At 35.5% G+C, this 17,399-nt stretch overlaps 1 protein-coding gene across 1 annotated transcript in view; it reads left to right on the plus strand.

The window, feature by feature from the left end:
* The first annotated feature begins 16,656 nt into the window (after window positions 1–16,656).
* LOC134532236 (uncharacterized) overlaps window positions 16,657–17,399 on the plus strand; it is a 145,814-nt gene continuing 145,071 nt past the window's right edge. Inside the window, exon 1 of the mRNA XM_063368656.1 lies at window positions 16,657–16,758. Coding sequence (XP_063224726.1) covers window positions 16,657–16,758 — 102 coding nt within the window. The remainder of the gene's footprint in view (window positions 16,759–17,399) is intronic.

A 17,399-nucleotide genomic window follows, 5' to 3' on the forward strand; every position in this document is an offset into this window, starting at 1 on the left:
ATTGAAAAATATGTTATGAAGTCAATAAGCTACCAAATAATTTTTAGGTTAGGTTGGTTGTTATAAAACTCACGTGTAAATTTGATAAAAAATTTATACAAAATATATACTTACTTCGATTCCACCCTAAATTCGCAAAAAGTATAGTTTTTTAAGAACATTTCAAAACTCTTCAAACATCAATTTATATTCATAGTTAATATTTTAATTAGCACACGACTTAAACGAACACAATAATAACACAAAAATTTCAAATATTTTTCTCAATTTGATTGCAGCACCAACTGTCGAGACAAATTGAAATTAAAATAGAATAATATTAAATATTTGATGCTGCGGTGGTAGCGCAGTCTACCGGATCGAATGTAAAACATTCCAAAATTAACAACTACTTATAAATGAAAAATTAGTTAAATAAACATTTTCTAATTTTTATTGAAAACAATTGAAAAATGGTTGGTTGTTATAAAACTCACGTTATAAAATTCTAATTTTTATTAAAAACAATTGAAAAATATGTTATGAAGTCAATAAGCTACCAAATAATTTTTAGGTTAGGTTGGTTGTTATAAAACTCACGTGTAAATTTGATAAAAAATTATTTTTTTGCTTGGCAACTTTTAAAATGAATAATTTTTTCCAAAGTAAATAATTTTTAATAGAATTTTTTTCAAAATTTTTTATAGTTTTATTTTAAATAGTTTTTTATTTAAAAAATGAATAATTTTTATTAAAAATGATTGAAAAAATTCGTTATGGAATCAATTAACTACACAAATTATTTTACAGAGAAATGACACACACTCACTATTTGTGTGGCTATGAAACATGATTTTTTTCTGCAATTTAAATTGTAATATACAAAAAGGGTATTGAAAATTGAAACAAATATGGCGACACTATAAACTGTCAGGATCTTTATTTTTTTCTTACTCTCTACTTAGTTCCTTACAATAGCAAAACTTAATGGCTTCTAATAATGCTTTGCAATTTTTGCTTTTAAAGCGTGTTTTTTTAGTTTTTCTTAACTCAGAATCGAGATAAAATATCCAATTGTGAATCTAAACCATCCTCGAATCCCCGTGAACTCACACACAAAATTTCATCAAAATCGGTCCAGCCGTCTAGGAGGAGTTCAGTGACATACACACGCACACAAGAAATATATATATAAAGATATTGATTTTTCCTTAAATATCTCTGATAAATAAAAAATACCGTCATTACAACTAAAAGCATTAACTAGATTATCATTATACATTATTCATTTTTCCATTTTTGAATATATTTAGCTGAGGTCTTATGGCATTGTTAAAAACCTACCTTCAATATCATCACGATATTAGTGTTACAAACAAATAACTCTCGTAAATGAATGCACCACAGTGACAAAGCAATATGGGTAAAACATGCTCATTTATCTCTGAATTAGTTTCTCGAACGGGGCGATATACACAATAAATCCTTGTGATCATCTGAAACTCGCATCAAGTAATGAAATCATGAATGGCACAAAATTAAACAACGTTAGTTGCTAGGGCCATCTGAAAGCAGAATTCCATTGATATTATCTCTAATCTACCAAGAGCCATGTTCAGCTATCTACACTCTTTAGAATTTTCATCGACTAATCTCACATTATCCAATTATGTTTATCCTCATACATATTGCCAGGTTGTCAAGCGGTAGGCAGTAGCCACAAGGCCATAGCGATGAAGTAGGGGGCTGACGTTGATAAACTCCAACACTGTTTGACTGATAGCCATGAAAGTTGGCACATATAAGTGTTTTTCCATTAAGAAGGTTTTCATGCTATCCATTTTTTCTGTGACTCGACACTAGATGGAGCTGCAGCGCAAATTCTAAACCGTTCAACCGATCGCCATGGGTAAACAGAAAATGAAAGGTCATAGACATAAAAACAGTAAATGTGTATCATTTCTCCTTGTCATATAGCGATATCCATTTTGGTTTAACTCGCGGAAAATATATCATCCTGTATTTAGCCCGAACAACGCTGGGTACTCCAGCTGGACTGAAAAAAATAATAATAATTTCTTAATGAAAAGCAAACCACGTAGTTTTTGACAAATGTGTTTGAATGGCTCTCAAAAGATTTTCGTTTTAAATTTTATAATTTTTTGTTTTTTACATTTCACTAGGTTGCATAAATTCGAATCGGGTTCTTGCTTGCGCGTAATTATTCCCATGTAGATTTCATATTGTCGCTTAAGCTATTATGACAACTGCTTATTTTTTGCATTGCCACACGAAAACAATGTTTGAGTTTATTATTCTGACATCCGCCTCATTCATGCATTTCGGCATCAGATGCTTTGATAAATTAATTTACACAGTATCAGCACTGATGCGCAAACTATATTATTAACTTTCAGCTGCCATCCATTAAGATGGAATTATATTAGATGTCATTGTAGGTGTCGAAGTCTCCTCAGCTGACGACACTAATTTTTTTGAAGTCTCCTGTACTTTTGTAATGATAGGTGGTGTTAAATCTGCTACCACCAGGATAACCGAGGTCTTCTGCAACGCTACCATCGAGATCACTGATGAAAATGGTTCACCTTCCATCAAGTTATCTGCGGTCGTTGATGTTGATGCCATCATGTTCCCCGCAGGTAAAAATTTACCTTACATCGAAGTCGACATTTAAAATACCAAACACCTACTAAATCCAAACATGCTTCGTATAGACCAAAGCTAAAGACGAACTAAGGAACCTGCCTCTGGCCCCTGCTAATATACTCACACAGTAGCTTTTATAACATGTAAGGCAAAACAACAAACATTTTCATCTTTTTTTGAAAATTTATTATGTATAAATTTTGTCTGACCAATCATGTTCGAACAATGCTCCAACTAACCCCAATTGCTCCAACTGCTCGAGTCGCTCAAACTGCTCCAATTGGCTACATAGGTTGCTTCGGCTGCTCCGATTGCTTCAATGGCTCAAATTTTCTTTGATATCTCCAGTGGCTTTAACTTCTCCAGTTGCTTCAATGTCACCAATTAACTTCAATATCTCTATAGGCTTCAGATGCTCCAATTACTGAAAATGACTGGGGTTTCAACACGTGCATGTAGGTCACGCAAGTAATTAATTGCATGTAGGCCTTACGGCGTAAGCTGCGTGCGTAAGCGGCGTAAGCTGCGTGAGCTGCCAACCATTACGGATTTTCCGTAATTATTACGGATTTAACACCAAATTACGGAATTACGAAACATCGCTGGTTTATTACGGAAACGAGACTTTGTGCTGCATGGTAACAGAAAAAATTCCGTTTCTGGTGTGCGTGTTTCGTGAACGCAGTTCGAATACATCACGTGGTTGCGCAAATAACGGAACTAGTAAGTGTGCGCTTGTACTGTCGATATAAGTAGATTATTTCTCGTGTTTTGAAGTAATAATGTGTTGGTATTACGTCCGTTGTACGATACAACTAGTACATATTCTCGGACTTTTCGTTTGTTGGCTGCTTACATCACGATAATTTTTGTACGGTACTTTGGTTAACCTGTGTTGTTTTAATTTATTTCTTTAAAACCATTTTGTTTCATCAAAGTGTTTTTGTCGTGTTTCAGACGTGAATTTTTTTAAAAGTTTTTCGATAGTGTTGTGTTCTTCAGTGCCGGTTGTAGAAATGAAGCGTGTGACAGAACAATGTGTATCTGGGGGAAAAAAAGAACGCTATTCTTCAGAACTTTCAACCTAACTATTCAAAAGAATGGCCATGCTTGTCGTCTTCAAATGTTTTGGAACGCCACGCGTTTTGCAATGTATGCACGTGTGACTTTTCGATTACACATGGTGGAAGGGATGACTGTAGACGGCATATTGAATCAAAGAAACATACGGAACATTTTATAGCCGTGACGAGCAATAAATATATATCGTCGTTTTTCGCTACATCTGAAGAAACGAAAGTAACGAACGCAGAGTTATTGTTTACAAGTTTTCTGGTAGAACACAATTTACCGATAGCGGTAGCGGATCATTCAGATAAGTTTGTTTAGAGCTATGTTCCCGGACTCAAAAATTGCACAGAAGTATAGCTGTGCGAGAACAAAAACATCTGCCTTAGTAGAGTATACGGCTGGTGAAACTAAAAGTGAAATTGTTGAATCTTTGGTAAGTGGACCATTTGCTTTTGCTACCGATTGCAGTACTGATTTTAATGCAGTAAAGATTTATCCAATTGTTTTCTTTTATTTTTAAATCAAACACAAGGTAAAATTTGCACTTTACTGTTATCCCTTCTCGAGAGTTCTGACAACACAGGATATGGTATTTTCTCTGTGCTGAATCAGGAATCTGAATGTTTTGGAATTTCTTGGAAAAATTGTGTCGCGTTTGCATGTGGAAATGCCAATACTATGATTGGCACAAACAAAGGTGTGGTAGCATTCGTTAAAGAAAAACATCCAGCAATTGTTGTGCAAGGCTGCTCGTGTCACCTCATTCATCAAGCTGCTAAAAAAAGCCAGTGCACAGCTTACAATTAGCATTGAGACACTTTTGGTTAATATTTTCTATTACTTGGAAAAAAGTTCAAAATGCCAGAATCATCTGAAAGTGTATCAAGAGGTATGTGGGGCAAAGTCACACAAAATCTTGAAATATGTTAGCACACGTTGGCTCTCTCTCCTAGATCCATTTGGCAGAGTGCTGGAACAATGGGAGGCACTAAAGCTATTATTTTGTAGTGATCCTGAAAAGAAAGCCTTCAGCTTCAAGTATTAAAATATAAAATCTCTCATGCAGGATCCACTTACGAAACTTTACTGCTGGTTTCTTAGCAGTTCACTTCCTGTTTTCAACCAAGTAAATTTATTTCTCCAACAGAATGCTCCTGTGATTCATGTATTGCGGAGAAAACTAGTTGGTTTATTGACAGATTTGCTTGTTTGCTTTATCAAACCATCATCATTACATGGGAGAGTCACTTCGGTCACTGAAGTAGATTTTCAGAAGCGAAAAAATCAAAAACCTGATTCTGATTTGATTATAGGTGCCAAAGCCTATATTAAAGAAATACCATAAGGTGATTCAAGCATACAGAAGTTCTCTTCTAGTGTCATACTATTCTATGAAACAGCATGTAATTACATTACAAATAAGTTTCCCTTTGATGATGACGTCTTTTAAACACGCAGAGGTTGTTGACATCACACTGAGGAAGAGAACATACTACTCATCAATTGATTATTTAGTTACCAGGTTTCCTAATTTGATTTCATAAAATGAGCATTACAGTCATGAACAAGAATTTGCACTTTATCAATGTGATTATTTCTCTGAAGACATTTTGAGCAGTTCCAGAATTGATGACATTTGGTGGAGGATTGCAGCTATGAAGAATGACAGTGGAAATTCAGTGGCGTCTCGTCAGGGCAAGCAAGGCAAGCAGTGCTTGCCCAGGCAGTTTCCAGACATTGTATTTTTTAAATAAATATTTTATTCAGAATAGTATTTTACTTTGGCTCGTGCAGTTAGGTGTATGTATTTTTTACACTATCTTCTTGGGACCCAATACTGTGCGCTGTGCGCTATAAAAAAAGAACTCGTTGACACAAAAACATGCTGTTTCAGAAGCGTTGCTAGGTTTAGAAGCGCTGGTAGGATCGCTTTCAGCAGGAAGGCTGCCGCAGTAGTTTCCTTTCGGAAGGGGGGTGGCATGGTACAAAGGATCAGGGAGGGGATTGGCTGGAAAAATGTTTTTTTTTTTTTTTTTTTTTTCCTAACCTAACTAAAACTAAGTGTATTTTGGAGGGGTCCGGGTTAGGGAGGGACCTAGGTGCGTCTCAGGCCGAAGCCTATACGCCTAGTCATGCTGGGATTAGCCATGCAAGGAGAGGGTCGCATGCATCATGTGCTAGGAGGGGATTGGCCAGCCATGGCAGCGATTGGCGCCATGACTAACTCCCCTCACTCTTAAATCTAGACTATAACTAGAGATAGGTTGGGCCCAGGTAAAACCTGCATAGACACAGGGAAAACCCTGGGCACATTCATGCGGGATGCAAATTGGCATGCATTACGTGTAGGAGTTTACAGGAGACAGAGGATGGTCTGGATGAAGTGTTGGACAGAGTAGAAAAGAGTCTACCATGCGGGGGTTGGGCACTTGGACTAGTAGTCCGCTTTGCTTTTTATCCAGTACTGGATTTAGTGACCAGGGACGCAAGCGCCCCTGGTGGTGAGTGGTTGCACTGACCACTCACTCCGCCGCCAGTCAGCACCTAAAAAAAACTAAGAAACTAAAACAGAAAAAAGATAAATGACTTACAAACTAGGCATTTCGTTAAGAAATATGCAAACACCCAAATCAGGGATGGACGTGCAGTGTTTAAGATAAAACTAAAATAAGAACTAAAAATATATATATTTTTTTTAATTTTTTTTTTTAATTTTTTTTTATAGATTTTTTATTATTATTTTAGAAATATATATTTTTTTGATGGCTATTACTTAGTATCTAGGACTTATTACTAATTTACAAATCTCTAATATCTACTACTATAACACTAGTTAAATATAGAGGAACTGTCGGTGTATAAAGTTACAGGTGAATTAAGTCAAGACCTATTCGCATTCTGGCATTTGTTGCAAGCTTGTAATTCAAAATCCCATGTCTTTCAGAAACACAACCGGCACTGGAGGTGAAGCCTGCCAGGCGGGCCATGCCCATCGGACATAGGGAGTCAGCCCTAACACAACAGGCAGTGAACTCCCGGGAGCCGAACCTACACCTGCGTGCTTCGGATGGCTGGAAAAATACGTGGTAGAAGCTACGAAGGTAACGCTTTCTTGCCGAACTGGAGCGAACATGGCCGAAGCAGACGGTCGCCGACTGCTTCGGCTATGTCCGGTACAGTTCGGCACGGCAGGTGGCGATGTCGCGTTTCAGTCGGCGGTCGTCTCTCGGGGCGCGCGCATCTCTCTTGCGGGCTGTTGGCTGGCAGTGCGTGGGGGATTTGTGGGCGTACGATGATACTACACTCCCACTTAGTATATAAGTAATGTAGAGTAGGTATTTTACTATCAGAATAATGTAAGTCAATCATTATTTTTCAAAAATAATGTATTTAAAAAAAATGTCAATTTTTCTACCTGTGGAATAGTCAATGTTCAGTTAAGAAAACTACTTAAATAGCACCATTTTGTACCTTGAAATCCATATTTTCCCGGCGGTGGGCCCCCAGACCCCCCCCCCCCCCTCCCCAACCTCATCATGTTTTGGTGTGAACGGATTTATTGCTTCCCCTCATGTAAACCTCACGCCTCGCCACTGTGGAAATTTGAAGTACAGAACAATCAGTAAAATTATGTTTGCAGTTTTGTCTGTTCCCCATAGTAATTCTGCTACTGAACGAATTTTTAGCCTTGCTAGAAAGAACATGACTGAGTTTCGACCCTCATTAAGCACACAAACTGTAGGTTCTCTTCTCATCCAAAAATTAAATGGTGAATCAAGTTGAGAAGTTTGTTTCAACAAGAAATTTTCAGAACAACAGCTGAGGAAAGCCAAGGAAGCCACAAGACAGTTCTTATCTAACCAGGATAAAATAATAAAATAGAAAGACCATTGTTCAATAGTTTAACTTTGAATACTTTGAATTGAAGATTCAAAATTTTCAGTAAAATTATTGACATTTCTTATATTCATATGATTGTATTGGTCAAATTGTTTTTTTATTCATTAATCTGCATTGCATTCATATACATAGGCGTATATTTTTAATTTTTTTTTGCATATTATTGTCTTGGGGATCGTCCATTAATCACGTGAGGCTCGAAAAGGGGGTGGGGGGGGGCAGGAAAAATCATGAAATATCACAAGGGGGGAGGGGGGTGTAGAGAGATATCACATGTATTTATTTTTTCGCGCGATTTCTTCTAAACCGAAAAGCGACGCGTGACCTTGACTCGCCGTAGCCAGGCAACAATATCCCCGCCCGCCGCAACATGAACCACCCGGCTCGGCTTGCCAGTCGCCAGTAAGACTGTGATTTTGGCGCCGAATACATGGTGCGCTTAATTTTCCAGAATTAAATTAGATTATACCTATATTTAAAGATAATATTCTGAAATTTTTAAAAATATTTTGTACCAAAAAAATACACGTTATTTATTGCGGGGGGGGGGGGGGGTGGAGTCTAAAACCTCGCCAAAAATCACTAGGGGGGATGGGGGGTTAAAAATTTCCTAAAAAAAAAATCACATGATTAATGGACGACCCCTTGTGTGTGTCATAATTTCCCAGGAAAAATTTATCGTGCATGATTTACGTGTACATTTTTCATATAATTGTCATTACTGATGGGTGTGATTTGAGGTTGGTGGCTCTGCTCACCTTATAGTTCATGAAGTATATTCCATGTTTCATTGATGATTGATAGATTTTCGGCATTGCGAAGCAATTAGAAATCTTAACCTGAAGACCAATATGTTTGGAACTTTTCAAAACATGCAATCAATCACTTCTGCAGATTTTGTATATGCATTACTTGTTTATTGATAATATTTTTAAAATCTCTAGAGTTTTAACTATCACTTTCATCATCCCCATATTTATAATCAACATCTCAGGTATCATAACAATATCCAGTACGATTTTAAGTTAGTTTAACGTGTCGTTTCCATCGTTTTGGCCTCAGAGCTTCATTACAGTTTTAGATCTTGTCAGCTTCAGGTGCCAGTTTGAGCCCAATACCATTGGAACAATTGGAGTTAGTTAGAGCCAAATATAGGCAATTGGAGCGTTGTTCAAATATGACTGGTCAGATTAAAATTTATACATAATAAACATTCAAAAAAGATGGAAATATTTGTTGTTTCGACTCACATATTATAACAACAACTGTGCGAGTATATTAGCAGGGGCCAGAGGCAGGTTACTCAGTTCGTCTTTAGCTTAGGTGGAGTGTCTATACGAAGCATGCTGGGATTTAGTAGGTGTTTGGTATTTTAAACGTCGACTTCGATGTAAGGTAAACTATCACCTGCGGGGAACCTGATGACATCAACACCAACGTCCGCAGATAGCTTGATGGAAGGTGAACCATCTTCATCTGTGATATCGATGGCAGCCATGCAGAAGACCTCAGTTATCCTGGTGGTAGCAGATTTAACACCACTCATCATTACAAAAGTACAGGAGACTTCGACACCAACAATGACGACATCTCATATCATTCCATCTAAATCGATGACCTCTGAAGATTAACAATATAGTTTGCGCATCAGTGCTGACACTGTGTAAATTAATTTATGAAAGCATCTGATGCCGAAATGCATGAATGAAGCGGATGTAGAATAATAAACTGTAAACATTGTTTTCGTTTGGCAGTGCAAAAAATAAGAAGATTTGCACATAACTTAAGTGACAATTTGAAATCAACATGGGCAAAATAATCTGGAAGCAAGAACCCAATTCTAAATTGTGTAACCATGTTGTAAACTTTAAACTACGTGAGAGTGTAATACACTATCGTCGTAATAACGCTAAACGCGTTATATATAAGTGCAATGAGTGTTGTGGCCAGTTTTTACATGTCAGAAAATTTAATGACATATTAATTAGGTAATATAAATGACTAGTTGCACATTCATAAATCAGGAGCAAGCTGCATCTTTTGTGGCAAGACAATAGCACACATGAAAAATGCAAGACAGTAGGAAATATATCACTGTCCTTCTTAACGAAATAGAAATCTCTCAGCTTTGTGACACATGTGGTGATCAACTGTCATGTGGAACTGTTCTGAAAATAATGTCAAGGAATGTAAGAGACTTGTTTCACGCTCATAGAAGACTGAAAAATTCTAGAAACTTAAAATGATAATATTTTTTGTACTTTTTGTAGAGTAGAATCCATATATTTTTTTATTTTAGTTTATAGAATTTGCTGTTTTATTTAATGTCCTAGGAACCTAAACTGTTATGTAATAATTCAATTTATCTAACATTGGACTGCGTGGGATCGAACCCATAAAGCTAATAGGCTGAATAAAACCATTTTTAATCTGCATTTTTTCAAAATGATATTTGGATTATATTTCGGATTTTTAGGTTGATATCTACACATTTTTAATATGGCAGCCCGTATAACCAACAAGATGGCAAATGCAACAATAACTAACTATCTGGCGATTGTAATTATTGCACTTTAGCGGGTAAAGTTTTAAATAATATGACAACAGAGCACTCTAGCAAAAGATGTATGCGTTAAGTGACAGTAGTGTTCTTAGCAGCAAGAATTATAACTAAGGATGATGGTAGCACATACTAGCAGACGACGTTTACAATATGCAACACTCGCTTCTAGCAGAAAGAATTGAAAAAATGTCATATTTACCTTCAACGTCCTGGTATTAATCTTTTATGTTAAATAAAACTACAAATACTAATATGTTTTAAATTGATATTTAATTCTTAGTCTGGTTTATGCCACGATGGCTGTGTAGTCAGAGGCGTATGTTTTCAGTACCAGAGATACGACCTGTCATGTTTTGAATCTTCTTGCTTCTGATGTATTTTGTATAAAATTTTATTTTATATGTCTATAAGTGTAATAACAATATTGGTAGAAAATATAACATTGACCTTACGTGCAGATACAGAGCGACGTTGGTGCACTCTAGGAACAAACAGCAGAAACAAAGATAGTGGCATCCATTTGGACGAAAATAAGATTGCAGCCTCCAGCAGGCTAAGACAAGATGGCGACCTAGCAGATGGAAGCATGATGGCAGCCATGTTCAAGGTCTTGGTCTACCTATATGAGAACAGTGAAAACACGATCCAAGATGGCGGACCTGGCTATTGGGTCCACATTCCTACTCCTATGCTCGGAGCCCTCAATATATACTACCTATAGTGTTCTTAAATAAATGTGTTTGTAAAACCGTTAGCTTGTAAGTCACCCTCCAATAAGCAACTGTTTTTTAGTTGGGAACGTTCATAAATCTCAGTTAAAATAAACAAACTTACATCAGTTTTAACTCCTTTGTATTGACATCCAACCCTATAAGTAATTTGATTGCATAACCGAATACTCCAAGCTTTATGATATTTCAAGCACGTGTAAATTAAAAATTATAGTCAAAAAAACTTAAATAATATGCTGAAAATATCAGATGATTACACAAACCGATTGCCTGTAAAGAAATAAAATAGTATTGTACAACTATATTTAAGAAAGGGAAAATATATTTATTACGCTTTCCACAAAACTGATAGGCAATTTACCTGAAGTCATTGGGTATATAACATCAGCAGACCAAATGTTATAATTTTTTTTTATGACATAAATATTGCAAATATTTTTAAATAAACAAATAGCCAAATCACATATTTTAAATTTATTGATTTCATCATGTAAAAATAAATTCATAATAGGTATAATAATTTATATTTTAACGTATTTACAAAAATATAATTTTTTAAAGTAATAAATAATTTTGGAGATAGTGCAGATCGAATTCACTACCCTTGTCATATAAGAACCCTATGTAGTATGTTATACCGGCGCTTTCTTCTAAACTCAAGTGTCTGATCAGAGAAACGCACGTTAAAATTATTTTTAAAACTTTTATATTCGAACACATCGGCTGTTTGTATCTATCGTGATTACCAATCGGTGCCAAAGAGAATTCATACAGAAGTAAAACGAACGTATGGTCGCTCTGCCGTGAACTGGCATAGTTATTGATAGGTAGCAAGGCCCAATGGAAGAACTATTGTCTGACTGGTTTCAGCCACCCTGAAGTGGAACAACAAGTTGAACAATTTTCGTCAACATGTTTAACTTCGACTTATCAGAATTAAAAGCGTTATTTTTTGCAGCATTATTTTAGTTTGTTTTTTTGCCCGCATGACTCTTTGAAGTGTGTTATTTTCTAATTTCACGGATTATTTCGTAATAGTTAAAGTGCATGATTTATTCTCGAAACCGGATATGGTAAAGTGGTTGTTTCTTTCTTGAAGCTATCCATTGTGGGTAGTTTTGATTTAGGGAGAGGTCCAAAACACAAGTTCTCAGAATTGTTCGTCCATGTTTTATCAACCTATGTTTGCCAAAAAAAAGTTTAATGCAAAACACGTATGATGATGTTAGCATTCTTCAGAAACCACACGTACCGGGTTGAATTTGCATTTAAGTGGCCGTCGATACTAGTATGATAGCCTGTCTATAAGTCGAGGAACTCAAAGTTTTGACTGTGTGAGTACATCAAAACGAGCAGTACCCATAAAAACATACCTGTTGAAAAAACTAACAGTGGTTAAAAGTAGTGACTGTTGTCTTTTTATGTAACGTGTCCCAAAAAACGCCGATAATACTGCGATGTTGGCTGTCAGTGTTACAGTTTTAAATTTATAACCCCGCTTACAGGCTCTGCAAGAACTGAAGCCTTAACATGAATACTTAATTTGCTCACTTTTCTCACAATTTTTTTACAGAAATGTCTATGAGAAATAACCAATAAAATTTCCGTAGACACACTTAACTTACAAAAAAAATTTATGTTTTTTTGAATTTCATTACTTATTCATCAACATGGAAACATTAGTAGCTTTCTGCATATCTGACAGCAAAAAATACCAAACAACCTAAAATAGGCCAACGTATTCAAACAAGGAAATGATCACTACCAGTTTCTTGAACATCGGTCCTCTACAGGCGGAGCTTAGAAATACTGAAATATATTATTTTTTAATTGCATACTAGCGGGATTTATGGTGCCTTACAGAGGATTTGGGAGAGGAGTAGACAGGGCTCTTAATATAACCTACAGTTATCTCGTGTCGCGCTGATAGCCATGACGCTCGGAAACAGGCTCGCCAATATAAATCAATAACCGGTTTGCCCTATCACTGGCCGGTCGAACAGGAGGCGAGGTGAAAATATTTTTTTTTTATCACAAGTCGTTAATACTTAGCTAATTTTTTTTGACTTTATTAATATTCATTGCCAACACTTAGAGCCACGTTCAGTTTTGCTTTTAATATATGGTATTAAGGCTTATATATGTGGTAGAAATTGCCATATTTAGTCACTAATTTTTATTTTCACTCCTGTGAATGTATCAACTAGCGTCATATACTAACTTGTTTTTATTCGATTATTTGGATTTTATTTTGTTTATTCGTCTTTTCAACGGAAAATGTTATGAGATGATGATATATGCTGCAACGGAATTTAGTAAATTGCCTTGGCCTATGTTGATGAAACATCTTAGCTTTCCACTTGAGTGTTTCGAGATACCATGGCAAGCCAGAATTAGGATGGATGGACTTAGATTAGAACCTGTGTCCCATCAAATCCGAAATTGATTACTTATGGCAGTGATACTTGGCATAATTTCTTTTTAACATAAGTATTGCTACATTTACCTAGTTATCTAAAGTTTTTTTAAAAGTACCAAAGGTGAAGTCAAGGGTAGTAGAAAGAAATAAAGGGTTAATTACTTTTTTAAACATCTTATTAGTTTATATCATTGTATTTGTTTTCAATTAGTTGTATGATAATACATCGTTGTTTAGTTGTAAACAAAATGTATGGGGCTGCAGTCTCCGCCAATTTTAGTGTAATTTCACACCTGCATGTGTTATTGTATTTTTAATATTTGTACTTAGCAAAATCTACTGTCAAAATGAAAAAAATTGTTCTTACTATGGTTTGATAAATATACCATAAGTATTAATAGTATTTTACTCTGTGGTACATGAATTTGCATATGCGTTCAAAATTTTTTATTTTCTTAAATTACTTTTTCAAAATAAGAAAAATAAGATTAAATATTTATATATTTAGCGGCATATTTTACGATACCATTTTTTCTCACCCTTTAAAGAAATGTTTTTCAACAAACGTTACTGCTGCTGTTGGCAGATGATTCGCGTTTGTAAACTATTTTGTCAGTGAGAATTGTTCCGAAATGAAACTGTAGATAAACCACCATGAAATAATGTCACAAAGAGAGACTAGCCAAACACTGCAAGTTACTGTGTCAGCGTGGGGGTACTGTATAGTGTTCTATATTAAAATTAAGAACTCTGTGATAGATTGCTATCAAATTCACTTATTAAAATTAACTGTGAAAGAAGTATGAAAACGGCAAAACTCTTGCTGACATAATATTTACAATATAGGTGCCAAAAGTTTCACAAAAATAGTTGCCAATAAAATTGATATAAAACTTAAGTGTTTGTTTAGCTACACTGAAAATATAAAAACTTATTAATAACTACTTTTTTATTATGTTTTGTTGGTGTTGATATCCGACCAGTTATGTACATAATACAAGATACAGATTACTCTTCATAAGAGAATACACCTGGGTCACCCCTTTTAAATAGCAAAAAGAACTTACCTTAAGCGTTATACATTAAATTGTATTAGCACGGAGGATTTGGCTAACGTAAGCAAAATGACTGGCACACAGCTTATAAAAATTCTATAAACTGTTAATTATTTTAAGCTTCTTAATATTTTCAGGTATAAAATGAAATCAATGTTTTGAAATAGCTTTAAAAAGACACAGTGTTGACAAGCTATAGTTGCCTCAGCTACAGACACTATTGATATAAACTGTTAAAAGTACCTGCAATCCAATAATTCACAGCTCTTATACCATTTTAGTGCCGCTAATAATCAAATCAAACCACGCTATAAGCTACGAGACTTCTAATCAACGATGATAACCAAAAATAACTACGCTCACGGCTACCAGTCTTGTGACACTACTTCCATTTGATATATACATATATATTTTTAAAACTACAAGAATTCGTGCTGGATTTAATTAACAAATAAAAGTTGTAATTATAAAGAACACATTAGACGTGAAAGTAATGTAACCAGGTAAAATTTATAAATACAGAATCTTAGAAAGGTCAGCAACTTGTAAATCGTTGAACGGGAAAGAGAAATGAATAAATAATTAATAACAAACAAGTTATCATGTTTTGTCTTTTACTTTTTAATAACTTAATGTTGGAAACATTTTTTTAATTAATTAGAGCGATAAAAAAAAGTGGTTTTAAGTAAATTATTTAAGCAGTTTCCAAATATGGCCAGTAACAACGAAGTGTTAATTTTAAGAAAGATTTGTACTTCATTCTTTACAATCCTTTAACTAGAGCTTTTGTAGATAAGAGAGTCCGAGATTCATGTTAAAATAAATTCTTGGTACGCTCTATTTTGTAGTACAGACGCCAGAGGTTTTTCTTCATGAATTTTCATTGTGCTGAATGGGAATGTTGTGTATTGCGATCCTGTGTCCTTACGCATAAGCAACACAGGCCCCCCAAAAAATATTTCACCGTGCAGGGAGGGGTTTTTCCAAAAGGAGATAACTGCCAAAAAGACAAAAAAATTCTTGAAACAAAATATAATCCTTACTATCGGTGAGCCACATAGATGGAAAATATTTTTACTAAAAGGCGATTAAATAAGACGGTTAAGTCAAGAAACCCAACCAAATAAACCCAAACACTATTTATTTTATCTATAAGAACTTTCCCCACAATTTCCCTTTAGATTTTTTGGATTCAAAAACTTTATAATAAAACAATTATCCATAAAGCTAACTCCGTACACCTTACTGCCCTAGTTACATAACAGCTTCTTTATTTCATTTCCCTTTATACAAATTTCCAAAACAAAAAAAAGAAATAATATAAAAGTACAATAGAAATGACATATGGTGACATTACCTATATTTCAGTTGCCTACTACCGTCCATTATGAGTCTGTTAAACATTTGCTTGGCCCCCAAATAAAGTTAAATATATACATATGTATTTAGAGCTATAAAAATATCAAGTGTTCCCGATAGATGATCAAAAGGAGTATAGGTCGTAATGAAAAAGTCCGTCAAATAAACGCCCTTCCTTTTCGCCGACGACTGCATAACTCGGTCGGTAAAGTTTCCCACTTTAATAAGTAACCAAAAATAAATAGTATACATTCAGAAACAATCGTGCTCAGTTGTATTTTCTGGACAACAGCATTTGGTCACGATTAGAGCTTAACTTGTTCATTTGCCTTTGATGCTAATTACCTTTTGCAACACCAACTACATAACTATATAAGAAAAAAATGATATAAACATAGTTTATCGTTAGTAATTAATAATGTAATAATTTCATTTTGAGTCAATAAATTTTCCTCCAGTGCTTTACTGCAAAGTCTGCTGCAATAGCGAAATAAACAGGGGAATCAGCAATGCCGCTTACCACCCCATAAACAGAGCCCTAGGTAAACTCTCGTTCAGAGCCGTGAAAATAACGACATTCAAGCACAGTCAAAGTGGGAAAAACCAGCGCCCCGTGCTGCCATTAAGGCGCATTTTACCAACATAAATTCCGGTAAAGTTTCCGCACGACGCAGTAGAAACAGTCAATTATGCTTTTATTTTGCGGTATGCACAAATAACAATTACTATTCAAAGGGGTTTGTTTCACTTTTCATTGACGCCAGAAAATCCACAGTATTTTTGAAAAAAATATATGAATCCCAGATAAAATCCCGTGTTGGGCATGGCACAAACGTAATCAAGCGACGCTGCAGAACAGAGAGAGGGGTTTCTCTCTCCCAGACTCCCAGCCGCCGCATCAGGTCCTGCTGAATGTCAGCAGCCGAGGGAGGCAAGGACAAAGAGCAGGCTAACTTCATGGCCGGAGTTCCCGCAGCTCGCTGTCAAACGTCCTCCAGGCCGTCGTGCTCACAGGTTCGCTACTCGACACCTTCTCCCGCATCATGGCCGCCATTCCAGGCGTACCCCTCGCCGCGCCACCGTCGCCTCCGGCAAAAATAAAATCCAATCGCGCCAACTTTTTGTTTCTCAAATGTTGTGCACAAACAGTCTTCAGAACTATCATGCTAAAGTTTGAAACTACAAACTTGCCTTTACTATAGTAAAAAGAGTTAACCGGGAAAAATATAACTTTCGATAGCCAAAAACAAAATTACGTTATTAAAATAATAACAAACAGTTACATATGAGAAAATAGTCCAAAACAAACTCGTTACAAAAATGTAAACAAGGTAAATAAAATTACAGCTCTAACCTGATAAAAAATCTATATAGACAAATAAAGTAAATTACCAAAAAATAGCGGCAGTAAGGACCACAGTATTATATAAATAAAATAATTTAACAAAATTGATATTGCCTTATTTTTTAACGTGAATTCGATTAACGTCTTACTTGACGGTCGGGCGGCCAGGCCAGAAAAATTGCGACACCAAACCGCGAAAAATTTGGGCCATCGTTCGCAACCACTGGCTCAAGTGACTCCATATGAACATCAGAATCATCAGAGAGAATATCCATGTCAATTACCAAACAGTTATCTGCATTCCCCGTCG

The sequence above is a fragment of the Bacillus rossius genome, chromosome 5 (genome assembly GCF_032445375.1).
Source record: "Bacillus rossius redtenbacheri isolate Brsri chromosome 5, Brsri_v3, whole genome shotgun sequence".
Taxonomy (NCBI): Eukaryota; Metazoa; Arthropoda; class Insecta; order Phasmatodea; family Bacillidae; genus Bacillus; species Bacillus rossius.